The sequence below is a fragment of the Drosophila rhopaloa genome, unplaced genomic scaffold (assembly GCF_018152115.1).
Source record: "Drosophila rhopaloa isolate 14029-0021.01 unplaced genomic scaffold, ASM1815211v1 contig_203, whole genome shotgun sequence".
NCBI lineage: Eukaryota > Metazoa > Arthropoda > Insecta > Diptera > Drosophilidae > Drosophila > Drosophila rhopaloa.
In genome coordinates, this window is record NW_025335088.1 from 3,308,580 (window position 1) to 3,334,533 (window position 25,954).

The window sequence follows — 25,954 nt, forward strand, 5'->3', positions numbered from 1 at the left end:
TCTTCGCTGAATCCAAGAAGGAAGATACCCTCAACATCATAGAAGGAAGACCCCATCGGGACAGTTTCGTGAGGAATTAATTTTCAATAATAACAAAAAATTATTTATTTTAAAAAGATTATAATTTAAAATTAGGGAATTGAGAAAAAATATTTAAAAAAAAAAAAATTAAACATTGATAAAAATAGTAAGTTAAATCGCGAACCTAGATTTAATAATTAATAAAGAAACAATCTGGAAGATTTAATAAATAGCTTTGGTGAATTAAATTTAAAAATGGCAACCGGAGGTTCAGCACCAAATTTTTCTGCAGGTAGTATAGCCACAGCGGGAGGCTTAACAGTGGAATAAATAAATAGATTAATAAATGTTCAGTTGAATGAAGTGACCAGGAAAATAGAAGGTTTAGAAGGAAGGTTAGCCACAGATGCAAACACTGTGGAAGATTATAAAATTCAAGCAATTGACCCAACTATAAAATGCGATACCACACTTGAAGTGGTAAAATCTTTACCAAAATTCACTGGGGAACCAACACAATATGTAGGATGGAGGGAAGCTGCAGAAACTGTAATGAGTCTTTATAAAATTCAAAGCGAACAATATTTTATTGCCTTAACAATTTTACGAAATAAAATTATGGGAGCTGCCCATGATGCTCTTACCAATCATGGCACCGTTTTAAATTTTCAAGCAATCTTATCTAGATTGGACTTTATATATAACGATAAACGACCAATACATATACTCGAGTCAGAACTAAGTATCCTCAGGCAGGGACGAATGACAGTTACAGAATTTTATAATGAAGTCAATAAAAAAATGACTTTATTAATAAACAAAACCATAATGACATACGGAAAGGAGAGCGTAGTTACCAAGGAAACAAACAAAATAATAAGGAGCAATGCTCTACGAATATTTATATCCGGACTAAATGGATCTATCTCAGAAACACTTTTCTCATTAAATCCACCAGATTTGCCCAATGCTTTGGCAAAGGTCCAAGAATTAGAATCAAATAATTTCCGTGCTCAATTTGCAAATAGGTTTAATGGATTTAAAAATGAAAATAAATATCAGGGAAACAACTTACGATTTAATCAAATACGACAAAATAATAATTCTAATAAAATGGGAAATAATTTTAGTAATAACCAAAATTATAATTGGCCACAAAGGGGAAATTTTTGGCAAAACAATAATCAAAATAACAATCAAAAGCAACAAGCCGTCGAGCCAATGGATGTTGATCCATCGATTCAACTCCAGAATAAACCTTATAATAATCGGCAGCCGAATAATAATTGGCAGGGAAATAATAATCAAGGAAGAAATAATAATTGGCAGGCAAATAATAATCAAGGAAGATATAATAATAATTATTATCAAAATAATAATCGTTCTAATTATTATCACACAAATCAAAATAGAGAGCAAATTCAAGCTCAAAAAAGGGAACCAAATGGAACAGTAAATCAACCAGCTAATAAAATAACCAGATTAAATAATATTAATGAAGATCATTTTTTAGACCAGACCCCTACAGGGGAATGCCTTATTTAAATAGGATAGACAGGAAAACAAAAAAGCAGTTGAAGATTTTAATAGATACAGGAGCCACTGCATGTTATATAAAAAAGGGAATTTTTGAAAATAAAAATGAGTTATCAATATACAAAAAGGTAACTACAGTTCATGGGTATTCAATTATAAAATATTATCATATTATAAATATATTTGAAACAAGACATTTATTTTATGAAATCGAAGGATTAGAATCTGACCTTCTAATTGGATTCAATTTATTAAGAAAAATTGGAGCTATAATAAATATAGAAAAGGGAGTCTTGGAATATAAAGGGAAAATAGAAAAGTTAAAATATTATGATAATGAGGAAAAAAATGAAATAAGTTTAATTGAAGTAAATAATATTCTTCCGTTAAAAGAATTTATTATAAAAAAATATTTCGATGATAAAAGTAGCGAAAAAACAGATTCATTATTTGTGGAAAATAGTGAGAAAAGCTTGGGATTCGAAAATCCTGAGAACGCCGACGTAGAAATATCCGTCAATAAAAATAAAAATATCTTGGGAATCAAAAATCCTGAGAACGCCGACGTAGAAATATCCGTCAATAAAAATAAAAATATCTTGGGAATCAAAAATCCTGAGAACGCCGACGTAGAAATATCCGTCAATAAAAATAAAAATATCTTGGGAAATAAAAATCCTGAGAACGCCGACGTAGAAATATCCGTCAATAAAAATAAAAATATCTTGGGAATCAAAAATCCTGAGAACGCCGACGTAGAAATATCCGTCAATAAAAATAAAAATATCTTGGGAATTAAAAATCCTGAGAGTACCGACGAAGTAAATACCGTCAAAAATCAAATAAATAAAAATCGTTTGAAATGTAAAAATTTCAAGCCCGCCGTCGTTGAGTTATCCGACAAACAACAGATAAATAATTTAGGTACTAATCAATTAGACGAATTAAAGGAAAAAATAGTTCACTATATTGAAAAAGAGCATTCAAAGATTAATATGCAAATTCCTTTTAGAACAGACATAAAAGGGGAAATAAATCTTATTCATGACAGGCCAATATATGGGAAACAATATCCGTATGCTTTATCTGTCACGGACTTCGTGAATAGTGAAATCAGTAGAATGTTATCAGAAGAAATTATAAGGCCTAGCCGAAGCCCTTACAATTCACCAGTTCTGGTAGTCCCAAAGAAAGGAGAAAATCAAGACGGAAGCCGTAAATTAAGACTCGTTATTGATTATAAAAAATTAAATGAAAGTACCATACCTGACAGGTACCCAATGCAAGACCCATCAGTAATTCTATCCAATTTGGGAAAAGCAAGATATTTTTCAACAATAGATTTAGAATCAGGTTTTCATCAGATATTAATGAAAGAATCTGATGTCGAAAAAACATCATTTTCAATAAATAATGGAAAATACGAATTTTTAAGAATGCCATTCGGACTAACAAATGCACCAAGAATTATCCGCTTCCAAAAAATATTGGGGAACTAAGAAGTTTCCTAGGCCTTACGGGCTATTATAGAAAATTTGTTTTAAATTACGCCTTCATAGCGAAACCTCTAACCAAATATCTTGGAGGTCATAATGGCAAAATTTCAAAAAGAATGTCAACAAAAATGTTAATTCAGCTGGATGATCCAGCTATTAAAGCTTTCAACGAGCTGAAAGAAAATCTAATTGCTCAAGTAGAACTAGTTCAACCGGACTATAATAAAAAATTTACCCTGACCACCGACGCTTCGGACGTAGCAATTGGTGCAGTATTATCCCAAGAAGGTAAACCAATTACATTTATTTCAAAAACCTTGACTAAAACAGAACAAGTTTATGCAACAAATAAGAAAGAACTTTTAGCCATAGTATGGGCCCTTAAAAAATTAAGAAATTACTTATACGGAGTGATTGGAATTGAAATTCAAACCGATCATCAACCATTATCTTTCGCAATTTCTGATAAAAATCCTAATATCGAAATGAAACGCTGGTATTCCTTCATAGAAAGTTTCACTCCAAAAGTCATTTATAAGCCAGGTAAAACTAATGTAGTTGCAGACGCCTTATCAAGGATTCAAATCAACAACTTAACTGACAGTAACGAATCGGTCTCAGATCAAAACACTCAGCATTCAGCAGAGAGTAGTTTTGAGAATGTTATACAAGAAACCCGTAAACCCTTAAACCAGTTTAAGCAACAATTGCTATTAGCAACGGGGAGGTATACAATACATGAGTCGGTTAATATATTCGAAAATACCAGACATATAATAGAATTTGACACTCCCGAAAATTTGATATCAATCTTAAGGGAATATATTCCTCCTAATTTAACAGTCGGTATTCATTGTACTTTAGAGGACTTTTATAGAATTCAAAAACCACTTAAAGATAATTTTATGAATAAATTTTTGTATACAAGAATATTTGTCCAAGATGTAGAAAATTCTGAAGACAGAGCACTTATAATCGAAGAAACACATTGTAGAGCGCACAGGGGACTAGACGAAAATTATAAACAAATCAGTAGATTGTATTATTGGCCAAACTTACTTACAAAATTAAAAGAATATATAAAAAATTGTAAAATTTGCAACGAAAACAAATATAACAGACATCCAATTAAAATTCCAATTGGAGAAGCCCCAATCCCAAGTAAAGAAGGCGAAAATTTACACATTGATATATATTACGCGCAAAGTCTTACTTTCATAACTTGTATTGACGCTTACTCAAAATTTCTAGTAGTAAAAGAAATCCAAAATAAATTAAATATCGAAAATAAAGTAATGGAACTTCTTCAACAATTTCCGCAAGCCAAAATAATAATGACCGATAATGAACCGAGCTTTACCTCGGCCCAATTTAAATCTTTTGCACAAAGGTGCGGTTTAACTTTACATTACGCAGACCCGAGGCACAGTACCTCAAACGGACAAGTTGAAAGGGCACATTCTACATTAACAGAATTAGCTCGATGCATAAAAGAAGAATTTAATTTAACAGACTATTCCGAAATAGTAATAAGAGCCGCTCAAGAATATAATCAGAGCATTCATTCAACAACGAACCAAAAACCTTTTGACGTACTATATAATAAAATAGAGCACGATAACATTCCTAAAATTTTAAAAAATACACAAGAAAAAATGTTAGAAATACATAATGAAAACAGAAAAAACAAAGATTATCATGTAGGACAGGTAGTTTATGAGAAGAAACACGGGGAAAGAAATAAACTTAAAACTAGATATAAAAAACAAGTAGTTAAAGAAAATTTACCTAACAAAATAATAATCAACAATAGAAATAGGATTATTCACAAAGATAATATAAAATTCTAAATATTTATATATTACTTTTTTTTACCTTTTGCAGAAAATGTTTTATCAGGTGCTCATATTACACCTTATTTTATTAACAAAATCAGAAATAATTGACTATACAAGTCACGAGTATCTTTTATTCAAGGACAATAAAGACGTATTGACGTACGATTCATACGCAGATTTATTCCACGTAACTAACTTAAGTTTTTATAAAGAAATAATAAAATTGGAATCAGATAATATAAAAAGGGATTCTAATAAAAGGTCACAATGGGAAATTAAATATGACATAGAAGTAATCGAATTAATTTTATCACAATTAATATCAACTAGATCAAAAAGAGGTATAAACGAGTTAGGCACTGTATGGAAATGGTTAGCTGGAACCCCGGATCATGATGATTTTATTAAAGTTCAGAATAAAATCAATGAATTAATTGAAAATAATAATAAGCAATCTATTATCAATTCCAAATTGTTCAAAGAAATTGAATCTCTTTCTGATGATTTTAAAAATGTTTTTATTGATCAAGATTTACCACTGCGAAAACATCGTTTACGATTACTAACATTTGATCTGCAAAATTTAATTGACACAATTACACTAGCAAAAATTGATGTTTTTAATACCAAAATTTTGAACAATGATGACATCATGGAAATATTAAAACATGAACAAAAACCAGTAATTATCGCTGATTTAATGGACATCTCTGTATTTAAAATCGCACTCCATAAAGAACTTTTAATCATTTATATAAAATACCCAATAATTAAAAATAGATGCGAAATTTATCACGCTAGAGCGATATCTCAAAAAGATGGGAAACTAGTATTAAGCAATGAAGTCGCAAAATGCGCAAATATGTTTTATGAAATGTCTAACTTTAAAAACGAACTTTTTAATAATTATTGCACTTTAATTAAGGAAAAAGTTGTTTCACCCGATTATTAAATGGAGAGAAATCGACTTGTAAAAAAATAAGAGAAAAAAATAAAAAAATTGACATCATACAAGATGGTGCCATTCTTATAACTGGTAACAATATTGTTAACAACTCCCATTTAAACGGTTCATTTTTAATAACATTTAATGACACAACCAATATTAATAATATCTCATATACCAATTTGGAAAACAAAATTCTTGATTACATAACTACGAATCACTTCAAAAATTATGAAATATCCGATTATATACTATCAAATAACTCGGAACTTTCTTTAGATAATATAAACATTTTAAATCCATTTATTAAAATTAATAATACTAAAATATCACTTACCTTTATATTATTAATTTTAATCATTATATATTTGATTTTTTTACTTATTATAAAATACAAAAATGCTATATTATTTGTAACCAAAAAACAACGGCCAGAACCAGAAAAATCTATTAACCAAGAAAATTTTATAACAGAATTAAGAGAGCAATTAAATGAATTTCATATTGAATCGGGACGATCCATTTTAGAAGGGGGAGAGTTATCCAACCCGTGAAACCAGGCCACTTATGGCTTTTATAAACAATATTTTCAAACTCTGCATTTGCCTTTGTCTTTGCCTTTGGCTTTGAGGTCCGATCTTGGTTCCCCAACTAAGTTAAACAAATCAAAATTAAAGTAAACATCAGCTTCTGTTCGAAGCCCAATCAATTGCTAATTGAATTTCACAATGAAATGCGACAGTTTCATCTTGAGCGCAAATTAAAATTAAAGTAAACATCAGCTTCCGTTTGAATCCCAATCAATTGCGCCCTTTTGCGTTTCAAGTTCCCACCAAATTGCATCGGTCAGCATAATTGAATTTCACAATGAGATGCAACAGTTTCATCCTAAGCTTTTAATCTAAACATAAATTGAAGTTCTAAAGTTCAAAAAGAAAAGCTCCTGGCCGAGGTTCATTGGATTAGATTTAGAAATAAAGCAGCAGTCCTATTTTCATCGTGACCGCGATCGGTTGTATAAAACATTAGAAAGTAAAAAGTGTCTTGTATTAAAAGTGTTTAAGAATAAAAGGTTTATCACCAAATAAATATAATAAAAAAAATTGTATTTTTTTAATTCATCGAACAACACAAAATTTAATTTGCATGTGTAAGTAGCCACGCTGTAATACATCAAGCCGAATAGAGCTTAATCTAAACCATCCAAACTTTGAGTGAACCAACAAAATGACCCTGGAAACGGATACCACAGTCTGTGGGATTTGCAAAAAGACCCGTGCCTCTGATGGTATCCAAAATTGGGTACAATGCGATAATTGCAAAGAGTGGTACCACTTTGTCTGTGCTGGAGTGAACAGTACTATTTCGCAGCTGGATTGGACTTGCGCCTTGTGCAAAGTCGCTGAAACAGATGCGGCTTCAACAAGCGGACTGCAACATCAACTGGAAAAGGACAATCCATTTGATTTACAAATCAATTAAGTCAATTTGGATATCTCGAAATTGCAAACCAGTGCAAGCCTGAACTCGAATCCCACCAATACAATCACACCATGTCCAAATAACTTGACGTTGGCAATGCTGGAAGAAACACGCGAAGCTGAAATGAAGTAAGTCGATCAAAAATACAAAAATATTGCTGTCCCAAACACAGGGAGCAACCGCTATGTTACTTCCATCAATATTAATTGGACCAACTGCATCCCAGCTAGCCGCAAGACAGGTGCTATCTCCGGATCTGCCTACCTTCAATAGCAACGCAGAGGACTGGCCAATTTTCATCAGCATGTACGAAAATAGCTGCGCCGTAGTCGGCTTCTCAAACGCTGAAAACATGCTTCGACTCCAGAAGTGCTTCAAAGGAAAAGCCTTTGAATTGGTGCGTGATAAGTTACTACTTCCAGCGCTAGTTCGAGAAGTTATCAACACCCTGAAAACCTTTTATTAGACGCCCAGAACATATCCTTGATTGTTTGATCAACAAAATCAGGAAGGTCAACGTACACAAAGACAGATTGAAATCTCTCATCGATTACGCTAAGGCATGCGCAACTATGGAGGCCTGCAATCTGACCTCTCATCTTGACAGCCCAACGCTCCTGCGCGAGCTTGTTGATAAGCTGCCCGCGCAACAGAAGCTCAACTGGGCCTTACACCCCCGCTGTAACGACATACCAGTTGTTAAGTCATTCAGCGACTGGGTGTATAAATTAGCAGAGGCAGCATCAACCGTTATAGCCGTACCAAGTTTAAGGACCAGCACAAGCTCACTAAGGAATGGACAACGATGATGATTCTAAATCAGATCAAAAAGCAGCTTCAAGCCTCACATGTGCGATGTGAAAATCAGCTAAACATCAAGCTGCCCAGTGTCAGAAATTTAATTACTTAATTTAATTACTACTGAAGAACGGCAGCGCATAATTAATGAGGCTTAAGCGGGCTAGAGCTGCAAATGCTTTTCAAGACGTGACTGTGGCGTCGACAATTGTCAGTTCGAGCACCACCCACTTCTGCACAGAGATGCACCGAAGGCAGTACTCGTCAGTGTCCACCATAATGATAGCGACCGTGAAGAACAATACTGCCGAATCGTGCCAGTCACTCTATATGGAAGCGGAGTAACTTTCAACACCTTTGCCTTTCTGGATGAAGGCTCATCTGTCACGCTAGTTGACGAAAATATTTTGCGGGTCCTTAAAGTTTCCTTAACACTGGAACCACTATGCCTATAATGGACTAGCGAAACCACTCGCATGGAGGAAACATGTACCAAAGCTCACATTCAAATATCAGAAGCGGGAAGTCAAAAAAGGATGTGGCTAAACAACGTACGCTCAGTTAAAAACCTGGTTTTACCAAAGCAAAGCGTCGATGTCAACAAACTATGTAACCAATATTCACACTTGCCAGTCATACTTTAACGCACAACCAATGCTGTTAATTGGCGCCAACAACTGGACTTTGGCAGTACCTCGGAAGATTCGTAAGGGAAGACACAACGCTCCTAAAGCCTCAAAGAGCTTACTGGGATAGAGCATTCAAGGATCAAGCAATTCAAACCGTCACGGCTCCTTGCATCACTGTGACTGTAACTGGCCAGAAATCGAAAAAGCTGTGAAGGAAAGCTTTAATGTAGACCGTATCGCACCGCGGGAGCTCCACTCTGAAAACGATAAAAAGGCTATAGGTAGTCTGGAAGAAACTTGTAAAAAAATTAACGGCCATTATGAAGTTGGCTTGCTTTGGCGCGATAAGGAGGTAACCTTTGCCAGAAAGCTATTCTACTGCATTAAAACGCCTCAATTGCCTACGAGCCAAAACTAACAAGGATCCTGACCTGTTCGATCAAATACAACGACAAAACGACAATCTCATAGTAAAAGGCTACGCAGTCGAGCTCCTACCCGAAGATGTAGCTCACAAGCAAGATCGAGTATGGTATCTAACAATTTACTTTGCCCTAAATCCTAACAAGCCAAATAAAATAAGGCTAGAATGGGATGCTGCTTCAAAAAGCCACTGAAAATCGCTTAATGATTTTATGCTGCATGGACCCGATTATCTGCACCCATTGACTGATATTCTAATGTCATTGAGAGTCGGTCGTATGTGCAGACATCGCCGAAATGTTTCATCAGATAACTATTCAAGAAAGCGATAGACATGTACAACGATTTCTATGGCTTACCAAAAATTGTCAGGCACCAAGGATTTTTGTCATGCGCGCAATTACTTTTGGAATTTGCTGCGCTCCTTGCATTGCTTACCATGTACAAGAATTCTTATCCGCGTGCTTATGAATCCATAACACAAGCTCACTACGTAGACGATCTCATAGACAGCTACAAGGACTACAATGAAGTAAAAGATATTCACTCCGAAGGCGGATTCATTATCAGAAATTGGATTTCCAACTCTACCGCAGTTCTTCAACATCTCGGAGAGCGCCAAATCGACACCCAAAATTATCTTGATAGATCATCGGTCTACTACTACACGCTGCTGTTTCCTACCTCCGTATAAAGCGAGGAGACGACAACGAAACTGTATTAGTAGCCGCCAAGTGTAAAGTCGCGCCTTCAATGATGAAACACTCTGAACGGCTCTCATGGAAGCTGAAACCATCATCAATTCCAGACCATTAACCTTTGTATCCCTAGATTCAGCAGACCATGACGCCCTTACCCTAAAACACTTCCTATTAGGCTCATCGAGCGACTACAAACCAAGAGCAGATCACAACACCGATCCAAGGCTGCAGTGGCATCAAACGCAATCATTTGCTGATAAGTTTTGGAAACGATGGGTAAAGGAATATACACCAACACTAACTAGGCGCGGCAAATGGTTCACTAAACGCCTCCCAATCGCCGTTGGTGATGTAGTCGCCGTCATTGATGATCAACTACCGAGGAACCTGTGGCCAAAGGGGCGTATTAGTGACGTAATAAAAGTCAAGGATGGGAAAGTTCGCAGAGTTTCCATTTGAATACCAAAAGAAACTATGATCCCCCCAGTCGCCAAAATAGCAGTCTTGGACGTCGGATTTGAGGAAAGTTATATTGTACACTGGTTACCGCCGCTCGATACTAGAGAATTAAAAACACTTCTTTTGAAATTGAATTGTTTCGAAACTGGAAAGTTATAACTTCACAACTTTATAATGCCAAAGATTATGGTGCATCATACAAAAATAAAGGAAACTAACTTCGGCAAGATGAAATAATGGAGTTATGAAAGGTTTCTAGTTAATTTTCCAATTTCTTCTATAACAGCTATTTGAGCGCTTATTGTGGAAGGAACGATTGCAATAGATCAAAAAAAGTTGTTGTACCAACTAAACAGTTATTTTGTGACATAACTTAAGTAATTTGGTTTATTGTTTAGCAGTGCCTAATATATTTTCACTGTTTTGTGTTTGGCTTATGGTTAATGATATAAGCATAATGAAACTATTATTAGAGATGGGTGCCTTCCCTTTCGCTCCTATTATTATTAATTTAAAAGTTGAAATCAAAATTAATACTGAAATACTATAAGCGAGAAGCGAATTGATGCGATCTTAATTTAATTATGTGTAGTTACCGACACATGCACCAAGATTATTCCTATAAAATCCAGAAGAACAGTCCAATTGGGATACCGCAGGTGCAGCATAGTTGAGACGTGTATAATGCTGATGTATTGCCAATGGATATCGAGAATTATTTGTCCTGGGTGCAGATTCTATAGTTACAGGTGGAATTGTAGTTGAAGTCGTTGTAGTGGTTGAGCTTGTTGTGGTTTTTCTGTAGCATCGAAATGATCCCTTCGTGTTGTGGCAATCATAGTTTGAGGGACAGTTATGTGTATTTAGAATGCACTCATCATCGTCTTAAAAGAAAAGTTTAATCAAATATAAAGTTAAGTTAAAAATGACACACAATCCTTACTTCGAAGTCCGAAGCTTTAAATAACAGTGACACAATTTTTTATTCTTATTGAGCTGATTTTGAAGTTGTAAAACAATTCCCAAGCGGCCAAAAAAACAATAATTTGCACACTTATCTCGCAGATTCAAAAATTATATTGTATTCCAAAAAAGAGTTTAACATGTTAGATTAGGTATAAGTAGTTGGGGATGACGGAGTTCAGCCACCACATATTGATCCTTGAGAGTACGGTGTTCCCCGACGCTCGTCGGTTAGTTAGTCTTCTCTAAACCTCTTGTCATTTGTGTGAATCGGTGTAGGTTTGGATTCCTCATGCCACGTATGAGTCTACTGTAGGGTCCCAATTGTAATTGAAACGTTTTTCTTATTAATTTGTATCAGAGTTTTGGTTCCCTTGCTATCGTGATTGTAAAGTTTACCTTCGATGTTCTGAATGTGCTTACAGGATGCATGTCCTTCTTGGGACGTCCAGGAACACGCAGCGACTGTTGCTGAGGTTATCTTGAGGGAGTCTAGGGCTCTAAGAACCGCTTGACATGGGGACATATATATTAATGACCTTCGTTAACGACTTCGCCTTTGCGCGATGGTAAAAACACCTCATATAATTGGCAAAGCTAACAATAGCAAGGCGACTATCCATCGTTTACTTATTGTCTAACTTTTTTGTAGCCTCGGGTGGTGACGATTCTTTACGAACAGCTAACCGTAACTATGCCATCTGGTTGCTCACAATAATTTCGGACATAATTAATGGATTAGATATTAAGCGAATAAATACCACTATATACCATAACATGTTTACCAAAGGCATTACTCTGCGCAGACATCAAAAACGTAAGAATCATAGCTTTTATAGTTTTTGAAAATTCGACGATCGTACGGATGAACAGACTGACAGGTCCAAAATCTATTCGGCTTAAAATCAGGAAAATGTATACGTGTTATAATTCAGCTGAAGAGCTAGTTGGATGGCTTAAAGGGCGCCGAGCATTAAGTTCCAGATAGCGAGTCCCCTGCACCGAAGGGTAGCTGCAAATAGGATTGGCGTTCGGAATGGGAGAGAGCAAAGGGAGAGATCTAAGGGGTCATTCGAATCGTGTACAGAGGTAATCTGGCTGGGAGCCTAGGATAACAAATGGGAGCGCAGAATAACTCAGTCGGTAATGTTAAAAACGGCATCGAGGTCAGTACACGGGCAAAAGAAGGCCCCAACACAGCAAGCAGGTCCTCTGGAAGGGCAGATAGCTTAAGTCATACTAAAACGTCTGGCCATCAGCTTCATAACGGCAGACCAAATCTCAAAGTAGGATTTCTCGCATGAAGATTTAGCCTAGGCAAAAGCGGTCATGCCTGACTTCGACATTGCAAAAATCCTATGTCGTGAGAGGATCGGATCCTTCACAGCTCTCTGGCCCCACAGACATCTTAATCCTCATAAACATGTTCAACACGAAAATCCCTTGAGTGGTGCTCCATGAACGTGTTGACTTTCACAAACAAGAAGCTCGTCTATGCATTTACGATAGGGACAAGCTAGCTGCGGACTTGCGACAACCAGAGCAAAGATGGTCCAGCTAAGAAATATAACAACCGCTGATAACTACTGAAGACTTCAACAAACACAGTAAAATTACTTAATACCTCAGTAAACACAGTAAAATTACTGGAAAAATCCGCAATTAACTGAAAGCATTGGAGACCACAAGAGCCATCACAAGCACTAAATAGAGGCATAACAGGCAACATCAAAATGAAGAATACATGTAAAATGGTAAGACCATTTTGTTGGGTATACGGATAGAATAGAATACGCACGATTCACTGTTGTCGCCAAACAGAGAAACTACCCAGGGCTCACGACACCGACAGGCAACCCGCAACAGGAGTAAAATATGGTCGGCACATGCTTGCACAAGTAAATGTAGGCATCGACATCGAACCCAGGAGAACTTTTATATGCTGTGCACTAACACGGAGAACTACTTCTAGGAGTAGATTTCCTCGAGCAATGAACGCTACAACACCGATCGGAGGAATCACTGCACAAATTAAGCAAAACAAAAAAAACTGACAGAGAAATATACAGAGGAAGAAATCCAGGAGACGCTTAAAAAAGAACTGGAAAAGATGATCAAGGGCATTGCCCACATAGCCAAACACAACTATTTATGAAGCATGACCGTCCTATTATGCAGATATACTACACCCGAAACCGAGCGATGCAATCCATTATAAATGAGCAAGTGGCCGAACTTTTGGCACAAGACCTCGCACTCCGCAAACAGCTGTCCGGTGATAATCGTAGAGAAGAAAAAAAAGCAAGACTGTGTTTAAAATATATAAGCAGCTGAATGTACAACACTAGCACACTATATCTAAAAAGTGTCAAAAAGGGAGTCAAGTTCAAGTGGGATGAAGAAAGGGAAAGAGACCCAAGCCTTAAAGCGTGCGGTATATTGCCCAGGCTTTACAGACTGACAATATTAAAGTACGCTACTGTAAGAGGAAGCTAACCATAGCGAGGTGGGGTCACTAAGAAATACGGAAAACCAATCCCCGGGTAATGGCAACCTACTGCTGGCAAGACAGGCATCGTGATATCAAGCAATACGTGCGACACTGCGAAGCATGCCTCAAGGAAATGCTTACATAAATCGCACAAGCACCGTAGGAAACAATATGAGGAGACTTTGTCGGACCATAACCAAGATCAAGCCTCCGTAGCAACATGTTATTATGCCTCTTTGTTGGTAGAACACAGAAAGCGTGCAGTTTCCCCGCTTTGAACTACGTATAACTGCTCGATTACAAATTTCAAATTGGTACAGTGGGCCGAATAGGTAAATTGAGTAAGAATAATTTGGTCTGTTTTTGCAAAAAAGCGGCCTGGTAATTAGGGCTGACCTGATGACCTTTGAAAAAGGCCCAATTTGCAGTTCTGTTGCAACGCTTGTGCCGAGGTTGCGAACGAGATGAAATTGCTCATGCGCCAAATAGGGCTGATTAGCTGATTCGGCGTTGCTAGTGATAGTTTACGTCTTTGCGGTGGAATCGCAGCTTAATAGCTGTGAGCTATTAGAGAAGTCCCCTAAGCGAAAGAAAGGCGCTAATGATAACCAGCAAAAGGGGCATACTTCGCAGCCGGAACAGCAGAGCACTCTCGCAGATCAGCACATAACACTTAAATGTTGCTAGCATGCTGATTTTAAAAAGATGAGCTACAAAAGATTCGGTATCCGAACGATTTTTCAGCTGTGGTTTCACAATCACCAACTCTAGTTGCAAGCAGTTCAAATTCAAACATCGTATTTGCGGGAAAGAGCCTTTAATAGATATTATCAATTACCTTGGCAAGACAAGTCTGCCGCTGTACAAAGAAATTAAAAAACAATACAATTTAAATTTAACAGTTGTTTTTTTTTAATTAACTGATAATTATTTTTTAATTTAATCTGTATAGCTGCACTTTCGTACATTTTTGACCTAAGAAACATTTTGCTCTGACAAGAGGCACCCCAGATAGTATTAATGTTATTTTGTCCTCACATGTAAACTCATGCAATCGAATTTTGCGAGTTTTTTTTAGTTTTTCCCTCCATGTTTAGTGAGAGACATTTCCGCAGACTGGCAACGCTATGCAATCTTCTGGTATTTTTTTCGTCGATCTGAGGACCGAGGTGAAAAAAAACCGTTGACGAAAAGTGATCGCCAGCTGTTTGCCTTTCTCTCTCTCTCATGACTGGCGGACAGTTTTTTTTCGATCTGAGTACTAGGCTATAGTATAAAGGCGAAAAGTCATACAATCTTTCAAGACCACTGTCCAAACGAGGTTTTGGTAGCCATATTCTCGAAATCTTAAAAATCATTCAAACGAATACATTGTTTTCGCAAGGCAGACTTTCTGAGGCTAAATAATTTTATTTCTGGCTTTAATTAGTATGATCTTTACTTATGCAATAATATATCTGAGCAGTTAATGTTTTTTACACTGCAATAAACTCTGTTTTTAATGTCTGTGTTCCGTGGTACTATCCGTTAATCTCCAATAAATTATCTTTATTTAACAAAGAGTTGACATTCTTAAGAAATGTAAAGTCCAGACTTTTTAGGAAATATAAAAATACTGGTTCTCCCACGACCCGAAACAGTTTTATAACTTCGTTAGCACGAATCTTTGATAGGCACAGCAGAAGACTAATTGGCCTATTTCGATTTTGATGCTTAAAAACAATGAAGCTAGGTCAATTTTACGATAATTAGATAGAAGTCAGATTTTAATAAAAATTAACGGTACTTCTGAAATTTAAAAAAATGACGATATCTCCGGTATAAGGGTATATATTAAGAAACAACGAAGCTATAATTTTATTTCTCTTTTCTTTCCGATTGTTCATATGGGAACTATATAGGAGTGCAATCGGGTCTGTTACTATTTAAATAGACGGACAGACGGACGGAGAGAAAGATAGGCGGACGGATAGACGGACATGGCCAGATGGCTAGTATAAAAATGGAGTTCTTACCATTACTAGTAGTTGGAATTGTTGGCGGTCATCGCGCAGGCGCCATAAACAAGTTTGTGAAAAGTAATTTTAAATAAATAAGATCTGTATAATTATACATTCAAACTAATGATGAGATTACGATCCTTGCAAAAATGGCTTAAGCAAATAAACTTCTTGGAGCTATTAATATCTAAATAGTCTTAAAAATATATATAGTTGTTTTACAATTAATACGGTATACATTAAAAGATGAAAAGAACGCAATAAAGTTGTGTTCAAGGCACTTGGTGCTTGGAGAACTATGAGTAATATTGTAGTTAAAAACACGAATTGAGTCCAAATGGAAGTAGTCTGAAAACTGGTACTTCTAAAGGACGTATCCGTCGAATTTATTTCAATTAAGAAGGGATGATGGTAAGATGGTGAAGGAGGATCAAAGCTTCACATCCAAAAGGCGCAGTCTGTCTATATAAAAATGTAATCGGAGTCGAGTCTCCCAGCTTAAACAGGAAAAACTGATTTTGGGCGGATTCTATCATAGCTTCTAACATGTATTGAAAAGTGTAGAACGAACTACTTAAGAGCTATTTGTCTTAAGGGCCATACGGTATAGTGAAATAACTGTATCTGGTGACACATCTGAATTTGATTGAAAACAACGAATTTATTTTTTCAGATTTTTTCTATTTTTATTTGCACATTACGATTATGTTACTTCCGAAATTCGTCGCTGCTCGCTTTTGGGGTTCAAGTAGATTGTACAAAATCGGTGCTTCTTCTAGCTCATAAAATCCTTTCACTTTGGCCATTACCCGACATGCCATTTTTGTTTTCTGTAAACAACTTTTTATCGCCACACATATAAGCTGTAGCCTTACTGCCAAGTATCCATGTAGACTCCGTTTCATCGCATATTTCATAAATGATAGTATGGCTTTGTCCCGCCTTGCGCTCCCTATCGCTTTTTGCGAAATGAACAACTGCAGTCTACTATTTCTCTTTATATTTCCCACTCTAACTGTAATGGTGTGGAAAGGTAACTAATTTCTCGTTCCGATTGATTCCCAAGCCTCTTTTGCTAAGCTGCACTTTTTTATTAAGTTGACGTCGACTCCTTCCCACCGAGCAATATGCAAGACCATTTTTTTGTGTTTTAAACATAATAGTCTGTTTCATTCCAAGTCAAACTTAATTTTTTGTCTGAGGTTAAGCGAAAGCTCCCTTCTTTTGGATCTCCATAAAGTTAAATCAGTCTATTTACCGGGTCCCGACGAATTCCAGGCTGAAAGTTTTTCGAAAACGTTATTACACCCCACTTGCAACATCTTTGTAGATCAATTATATCACCATGTCAACATGGATTTATAAGGCGAAGATCTACGACCACAAACCTCTTAGAACTAACGTCTTTTGTAATAAATGGCTTCAAAAAGAACATTAGCTGGCACTGATTTTAGTAAAGCGATTGATTAAGTAAATCACTCGCTTCTTGTGTTAAACCTAGACTTATTAGGGTTTCCATGTCATCTTCTAACATGGATCTTAAGTTATCTAAGTGGTAGGACTCAACGAGTCCTCTTAAAAACTCGGTCTCTAATTTAATCCGAATTACTACAGGCGTCCCACAAGGAAGCCACCTTGGCCCACTTCTTTTTACTTTATTTATAAACGATCTCCCTCTAGTCTTGACAAAGTCGCGTGTCCTAATGTACGCAGATGACGTTAAGTTATGCCTGCAATATAACGAAATTTCCAGCAGTTCAGACTTACAATTGAACCTAGATGCTTTTTAAACATGGTGTTGTGAAAATCTTTTTGATTTAAATAGTGTAAAGTAATGACATTTTTTAGGGTGAACCCACAATATGCCACGTGTACGCTGAGTGGTTGTGCGCTGTCTAAAATCACGCATGTTGATGACCTTGGCGTCCTTCTTGACCCAAAACTTAAGTTTTGTCACCATATTACTTCTGTGGTGAATAAAGCCAGGGGAGTACTAGGCGGTCAATGGAACAACTTTTATTTATAAACTTATTCACGGGGATGTGGAGAGTCCCGAGTACTGGGTCGCATAAACTTCTCTGTTCCTAATAGAATTACCAGGAACTATGTTCCTCTTACTTTAAATATTTGTAGATCTAACTATGATATACATGAACCGTTTAGAGTACTGTGAACGACTATAATAGACTATACTATGTTATTTCTACTATCGACTCTTTGTCAAGCCTAAAAGCATTAAGTTTATCTTACTTAGCACAAAATTAGTATTAGTATTAGTCTCGTACGTATTTCTAACTTAGTCCGTCCGCTTCCATATTGTCCTTTTTCACTTCTCGCGATTTCGTTTTTACACCCATTGGGTAATAGGGCTCCGCGCGTAACTAGCACTGCTTGGTGTCGTAAGGGACACTTGTTTACGCTGATCATAGTGCATCAACGTCAGAATATGTATTTCCGAGCTTTGTCCAATTACATGAAAGAACCAAAGAAAATGCACTACATGTTCCAACTAAAAAGCAGCAAGGGCTTGCAAGTTGTACTAAAAAGAACCGAGCACGACGTAACCTCTAATGAAGTTATCATTGCCCTCGAAGAAAACAGGTTTTCTGCAAAGAACGTTAGTAACATCATTTACAGGGGACAAAAAGCCGCAACCACTCTTCAAGGTTGATCTGGAGTCAGACAGCAGAGTCTTGAAGAAAAAGGAAGTGCATCCCATTTATAACCTGCATTACCTATTGCACCACATAAAAGAAACGGCCCAGAGCAATGTACAAACTGTCAGGAGTATGAACACACCAGGAGATACTGCACACTTAAATTAAGTCTGTATAGTTTGTGAAGACTTTAACAATTGCGCTAACTGCCCTGCCAGCAAGGAAGACCCCCAAAATAATAAATGTAAAAACTGCGGAGAAAATCACACGGCAAACTACAGGGGCTGTGTGGTCTACAAGGAGTGACAATAACGCTCCATCACAATACTCAAAACGTGTACACTTACTCAAAAACGACGCCGGAAGTATTTTTCGGAACGGAAGGGATTCTAATACGCCCTACAAACAAGAACGGAAAACCAACTCCAGTCTAATCTCACAAAGCTATGATGCTTACTATGAAACAAAGTATGATGGAATTGATGTCCTTCATGAAAACGACCATGCAAACACTGGTTCAAAACCAGAACATGGTATTACAGTTGCTTGCAGCTAAGCAGTCCAATTAATTGGTGGCGAATCTACGAATAACCATGTGGAACGCCACTGGCGTTTCCCTGCAGAAACATTAAATAACACAGTTCCTGAATAAAAATCATATCGACTTTATGCTACTAATAGAGACGCACCTCACAAGCAAATACAATTTTCAAATAAGACTCTACACCTTCTACCGCACAGATCATCCAGACGGTAAAGCCCACGGCGGAACCGGCATCCTAATCAGGGAACGTATCAATCACCACTTTCATTAAAGGTTTGCAACTAATAAATTGCAGGCCACGTCTATCAAAGTCCAGTCAGATAGCGGACCCCAGTCCATAGCCGTGATATAGCCATGTCCGTCTGTCCGTCTGTCCGTCTGTCTGTCCGTCTGTCTGTCCGTCTGTCTGTCCGTCTGTCTGTCCGTCTGTCTGTTTCTACGCAAACTAGTCTCTCAGTTTTAAAGCTATCGAATTGAAACTTTGCACACACCCTTCTTTCCTTTGCACGCAGTATATAAGTCGGAACGGCCGGGATCGGCCGACTATATCCTATAGCTGCCATATAACTGATTGATCGAAAATGCCATAACTTTGGTGTTTGTAAAGTTAGGAAGTTGGGATTTTCTATGGGTTTTATATTTGGCTAATCAATCCGACCTACCAAATTTCATAAGGATCGGCCGACTATATCCTATAGCTGCCATATAACTGAACAATTGGAAATGCCATAACTTTGGTGTTTTTAAAGGTAGGAAGTTGGGATTTTTTATGAGTATTAAGAATGCATCATATGAATAATTTTGGAGAATATAATTTACAGAGTATTCTGCAAGGGTATATCAACTTCGGCTCCGCCCGAAGTTAGCTTTCCTTTCTTGTTATACCCTTGCAGAGGGTATTATAATTTTGGTCAAAAGTGTGCAACGCAGTGAAGGAGACATCTCCGACCCTATAAAGTATATATATTCTTGATCAGGATCACCTCCTGAGTTGATATAGCCATGTCCGTCTGTCCGTCTGTCCGTCTGTCTGTTTCTACGCAAACTAGTCTCTCAGTTTTAAAGCTATCGGATTGAAACTTCGCACACACCCTTCTTTCCTTTGCACGCAGTATATAAGTCGGAACGGCCGGGATCGGCCGACTATATCCTATAGCTGCCATATAACTGATTGATCGGAAATGCCATAACTTTGGTGTTTGTAAAGTTAGAAAGTTGGGATTTTCTATGGGTTTTATATTTGGCCAATCAATCCGACCTACCAAATTTCATAAGGATCGGCCGACTATATCCTATAGCTGCCATATAACTGATTGATCGGAAATGCCATAACTTTGGTGTTTGTAAAGTTAGAAAGTTGGGATTTTCTATGGGTTTTATATTTGGCCAATCAATCCGACCTACCAAATTTCATAAGGATCGGCCGACTATATCCTATAGCTGACATATAAATGATTGATCGGAAATGCCATAACTTTGGTGTTTGTTAAGTTAGGAAGTTCGGATTTTTTATGAGTATTAAGAATGCATCATATGAATAATTTTGGAGAATATAATTTACAGAGTATTCTGCAAGGGTATATCAACTTCGGCTCCGCCCGAAGTTAGCTTTCCTTTCTTGTTTTTATTGACGTTGTATTTGGCGCTGCAGTCGACAACATCGCTGTCGATTCCTTGATAAGAGCCGTTGCTGTAGATGTTGTTGGGTTTTCTGCCGTTACTGTAGTTGTTGCTGTTACTTTTGGTGTAATTGCAGAAGTTGTACCGCTGCATGTTGCTGATGTACCAAGCGTCGAATCTGATGGTGGGGGCCCTTACATTGAGAACTCCACGCCGTAGGGGTAGGAGTAAGAGTAAGTAGAGAGGGTGAGCATGACCTTGCTCTTTGGGTATCGACTGACAGTAGAGCCGGATTTCTCTTTATAGACGTTGTTTGCACTTCGCTATCGCGCGTAGAGACTTACGAGAAGTATATACACGGAGCTTCTTCCCTCTTTAGTTGGTTTGTCGGTCATTAGTGGCACTATTTCACTTTTTATACCCTTGCAGAGGGTATTATAATTTTGGTCAAAAGTGTGCAACGCAGTGAAGGAGACATCTCCGACCCAATAAAGTATATATATTCTTGATCAGGATCACCTCCTGAGTTGATATAGCCATGTCCGTCTGTCCGCCTGTCTGTTTCTACGCAAACTAGTCTCTCAGTTTTAAAGCTATCGAGTTCAAACTTTGCACACACCCTTCTTTCCTTTGCACGCAGTATATATGTCAGAACGGCCGGGATCGGCCGACTATATCCTATAGCTGCCATATAACTGATTGATCGGAAATGCCATAACTTTGGTGTTTGTAAAGCTAGGAAGCTGGGATTTTCTATGGCTTTTATATTTGGCCAAGCAATCCGACCTACCGAATTTCATAAGGATCGGCCGACTATATCCTATAGCTGCCATATAACTGATTGATCGGAAATGCCATAACTTTGGTGTTTGTAAAGTTAGGAAGTTGGGATTTTCTATGGATTTTATTTTTGGCCAATCAATCCGACCTATCAAATTTCATAAGGATCGGCCGACTATATCCTATAGCTGCCATATAACTGAACGATTGGAAATGCCATAACTTTGTTGTTGTTAAAGTTAGGAAGTTCGGATTTTTTATGAGTATTAAGAATGCATCATATGAATAATTTTGGAGAATATAATTTACAGAGTATTCTGCAAGGGTATATCAACTTCGGCTCCGCCCGAAGTTAGCTTTCCTTTCTTGTTTTTATTGACGTTGTATTTGGCGCTGCAGTCGACAACATCGCTGTCGATTCCTTGATAAGAGCCGTTGCTGTAGATGTTGTTGGGTTTTCTGCCGTTACTGTAGTTGTTGCTGTTACTTTTGGTGTAATTGCAGAAGTTGTACCGCTGCATGTTGCTGATGTACCAAGCGTCGAATCTGATGGTGGGGGCCCTTACATTGAGAACTCCACGCCGTAGGGGTAGGAGTAAGAGTAAGTAGAGAGGGTGAGCATGACCTTGCTCTTTGGGTATCGACTGACAGTAGAGCCGGATTTCTCTTTATAGACGTTGTTTGCACTTCGCTATCGCGCGTAGAGACTTACGAGAAGTATATACACGGAGCTTCTTCCCTCTTTAGTTGGTTTGTCGGTCATTAGTGGCACTATTTCACTTTTTATACCCTTGCAGAGGGTATTATAATTTTGGTCAAAAGTGTGCAACGCAGTGAAGGAGACATCTCCGACCCAATAAAGTATATATATTCTTGATCAGGATCACCTCCTGAGTTGATATAGCCATGTCCGTCTGTCCGCCTGTCCGTCTGTCCGTCTGTCTGTTTCTACGCAAACTAGTCTCTCAGTTTTAAAGCTATCGGATTGAAACTTCGCACACACCCTTCTTGCCTTTGCACGCAGTATATAAGTCGGAACGGCCGGGATCGCCCGACTATATCCTATAGCTGCCATATAACTGATTGATCGGAAATGCCATAACTTTCGTGTTTGTAAAGTTAGGAAGTTGGGATTTTCTATGGGTTTTATATTTGGCCAATCAATCCGACCTACCAAATTTCATAAGGATCGGCCGACTATATCCTATAGCTGCCATATAACTGATGGATCGGAAATGCCATAACTTTGGTGTTTGTAAAGTTAGAAAGTTGGGATTTTCTATGGGTTTTATATTTGGCCAATCAATCCGACCTACCAAATTTCATAAGGATCGGCCGACTATATCCTATAGCTGCCATATAACTGATTGATCGGAAATGCCATAACTTTGGTGTTTGTAAAGTTAGAAAGTTGGGATTTTCTATGGGTTTTATATTTGGCCAATCAATCCGACCCACCAAATTTCATAAGGATCGGCCGACTATATCCTATAGCTGCCATATAACTGATTGATCGGAAATGCCATAACTTTGGTGTTTGTAAAGTTAGGAAGTTGGGATTTTCTATGGATTTTATTTTTGGCCAATCAATCCGACCTATCAAATTTCATAAGGATCGGCCGACTATATCCTATAGCTGCCATATAACTGAACGATTGGAAATGCCATAACTTTGTTGTTGTTAAAGTTAGGAAGTTCGGATTTTTTATGAGTATTAAGAATGCATCATATGAATAATTTTGGAGAATATAATTTACAGAGTATTCTGCAAGGGTATATCAACTTCGGCTCCGCCCGAAGTTAGCTTTCCTTTCTTGTTTTTATTGACGTTGTATTTGGCGCTGCACTCGACAACATCGCTGTCGATTCCTTGATAAGAGCCGTTGCTGTAGATGTTGTTGGGTTTTCTGCCGTTACTGTAGTTGTTGCTGTTACTTTTGGTGTAATTGCAGAAGTTGTACCGCTGCATGTTGCTGATGTACCAAGCGTCGAATCTGATGGTGGGGGCCCTTACATTGAGAACTCCACGCCGTAGGGGTAGGAGTAAGAGTAAGTAGAGAGGGTGAGCATGACCTTGCTCTTTGGGTATCGACTGACAGTAGAGCCGGATTTCTCTTTATAGACGTTGTTTGCACTTCGCTATCGCGCGTAGAGACTTACGAGAAGTATATACACGGAGCTTCTTCCCTCTTTAGTTGGTTTGTCGGTCATTAGTGGCACTATTTCACTTTTTATACCCTTGCAGAGGGTATTATAATTTTGGTCAAAAGTGTGCAACGCAGTGAAGGAGACATCTCCGACCCAATAAAGTATATATATTCTTGATCAGGATCACCTCCTGAGTTGATATAGCCATGTCCGTCTGTCCGTCTGTCCGCCTGTCTGTTTCTACGCAAACTAGTCTCTCAGTTTTAAAGCTATCGAGTTCAAACTTTGCACACACCCTTCTTTCCTTTGCACGCAGTATATATGTCAGAACGGCCGGGATCGGCCGACTATATCCTATAGCTGCCATATAACTGATTGATCGGAAATGCCATAACTTTGGTGTTTGTAAAGCTAGGAAGCTGGGATTTTCTATGGCTTTTATATTTGGCCAAGCAATCCGACCTACCGAATTTCATAAGGATCGGCCGACTATATCCTATAGCTGCCATATAACTGATTGATCGGATACGCCATAACTTTGGTGTTTGTAAAGTTAGGAAGCTGGAATTTCCTATGGGTTTTATATTTGGCCAATCAATCCGACCTACCAAATTTCATAAGGATCGGCCGACTATATCCTATAGCTGACATATAAATGATTGATCGGAAATGCCATAACTTTGGTGTTTGTTAAGTTAGGAAGTTCGGATTTTTTATGAGTATTAAGAATGCATCATATGAATAATTTTGGAGAATATAATTTACAGAGTATTCTGCAAGGGTATATCAACTTCGGCTCCGCCCGAAGTTAGCTTTCCTTTCTTGTTTTTATTGACGTTGTATTTGGCGCTGCAGTCGACAACATCGCTGTCGATTCCTTGATAAGAGCCGTTGCTGTAGATGTTGTTGGGTTTTCTGCCGTTACTGTAGTTGTTGCTGTTACTTTTGGTGTAATTGCAGAAGTTGTACCGCTGCATGTTGCTGATGTACCAAGCGTCGAATCTGATGGTGGGGGCCCTTACATTGAGAACTCCACGCCGTAGGGGTAGGAGTAAGAGTAAGTAGAGAGGGTGAGCATGACCTTGCTCTTTGGGTATCGACTGACAGTAGAGCCGGATTTCTCTTTATAGACGTTGTTTGCACTTCGCTATCGCGCGTAGAGACTTACGAGAAGTATATACACGGAGCTTCTTCCCTCTTTAGTTGGTTTGTCGGTCATTAGTGGCACTATTTCACTTTTTATACCCTTGCAGAGGGTATTATAATTTTGGTCAAAAGTGTGCAACGCAGTGAAGGAGACATCTCCGACCCAATAAAGTATATATATTCTTGATCAGGATCACCTCCTGAGTTGATATAGCCATGTCCGTCTGTCCGCCTGTCTGTTTCTACGCAAACTAGTCTCTCAGTTTTAAAGCTATCGAGTTCAAACTTTGCACACACCCTTCTTTCCTTTGCACGCAGTATATATGTCAGAACGGCCGGGATCGGCCGACTATATCCTATAGCTGCCATATAACTGATTGATCGGAAATGCCATAACTTTGGTGTTTGTAAAGCTAGGAAGCTGGGATTTTCTATGGCTTTTATATTTGGCCAAGCAATCCGACCTACCAAATTTCATAAGGATCGGCCGACTATATCCTATAGCTGCCATATAACTGATTGATCGGATACGCCATAACTTTGGTGTTTGTAAAGTTAGGAAGCTGGAATTTCCTATGGGTTTTATATTTGGCCAATCAATCCGACCTACCAAATTTCATAAGGATCGGCCGACTATATCCTATAGCTGACATATAAATGATTGATCGGAAATGCCATAACTTTGGTGTTTGTTAAGTTAGGAAGTTGGGATATTTTATAAGTATTAAGAATGCATCATTTGAATAATTTTGGAGAATATAATATACAGAGTATTCTGCAAGGGTATATCAACTTCGGCTCCGCCCGAAGTTAGTTTTCCTTTCTTGTTACAACTAACTTGGAGATCGCTTCATAGCAGCAGGAGATTATAATGCCAAACATACCCACTGGGGATCAAGACTCGTGACTCCCAAAGGAAGGCAATTATAAAACTAAGCAACAAATTGGACTATGTTTCCCCAGGTAGCCCCACATACTGGCCAGCTGACCCCAGAAAGGTCCCAGACTTAATAGATTTTGCGGTGACAAATTTCATTCCACGCAATATAATAAGCGCCAAAGCGCTTTCGGACCTTTCATCTGACCACTCGCCAGTGCTAATAACTCTTCTTCAAAGCCCAGAAAGTACAGATCACCCCCAGAGACTGACATCGCTCACAACAAACTGGTTAAAATATAAAATGTATGTAAGTTCCCACATCGAACTAACCCCGCAGCTCAACATCGAAGCGGACATCGAAAGATCCACTGATGCTCTTGAAGATGTACTCGTGGC

At 37.9% G+C, this 25,954-nt stretch overlaps 1 protein-coding gene across 4 annotated transcripts in view; it reads right to left on the bottom strand.

The window, feature by feature from the left end:
- Window positions 1-25,954, bottom strand: part of LOC108041643 (fibulin-1) — a 90,143-nt gene that overhangs the window by 52,061 nt on the left and 12,128 nt on the right. For all 4 annotated transcript variants that reach the window (XM_044460642.1, XM_044460643.1, XM_044460641.1 and 1 more), the window contains exon 7: window positions 10,926-11,213. In XM_044460642.1, coding sequence (XP_044316577.1) covers window positions 10,926-11,213 — 288 coding nt within the window. The remainder of the gene's footprint in view (window positions 1-10,925; window positions 11,214-25,954) is intronic.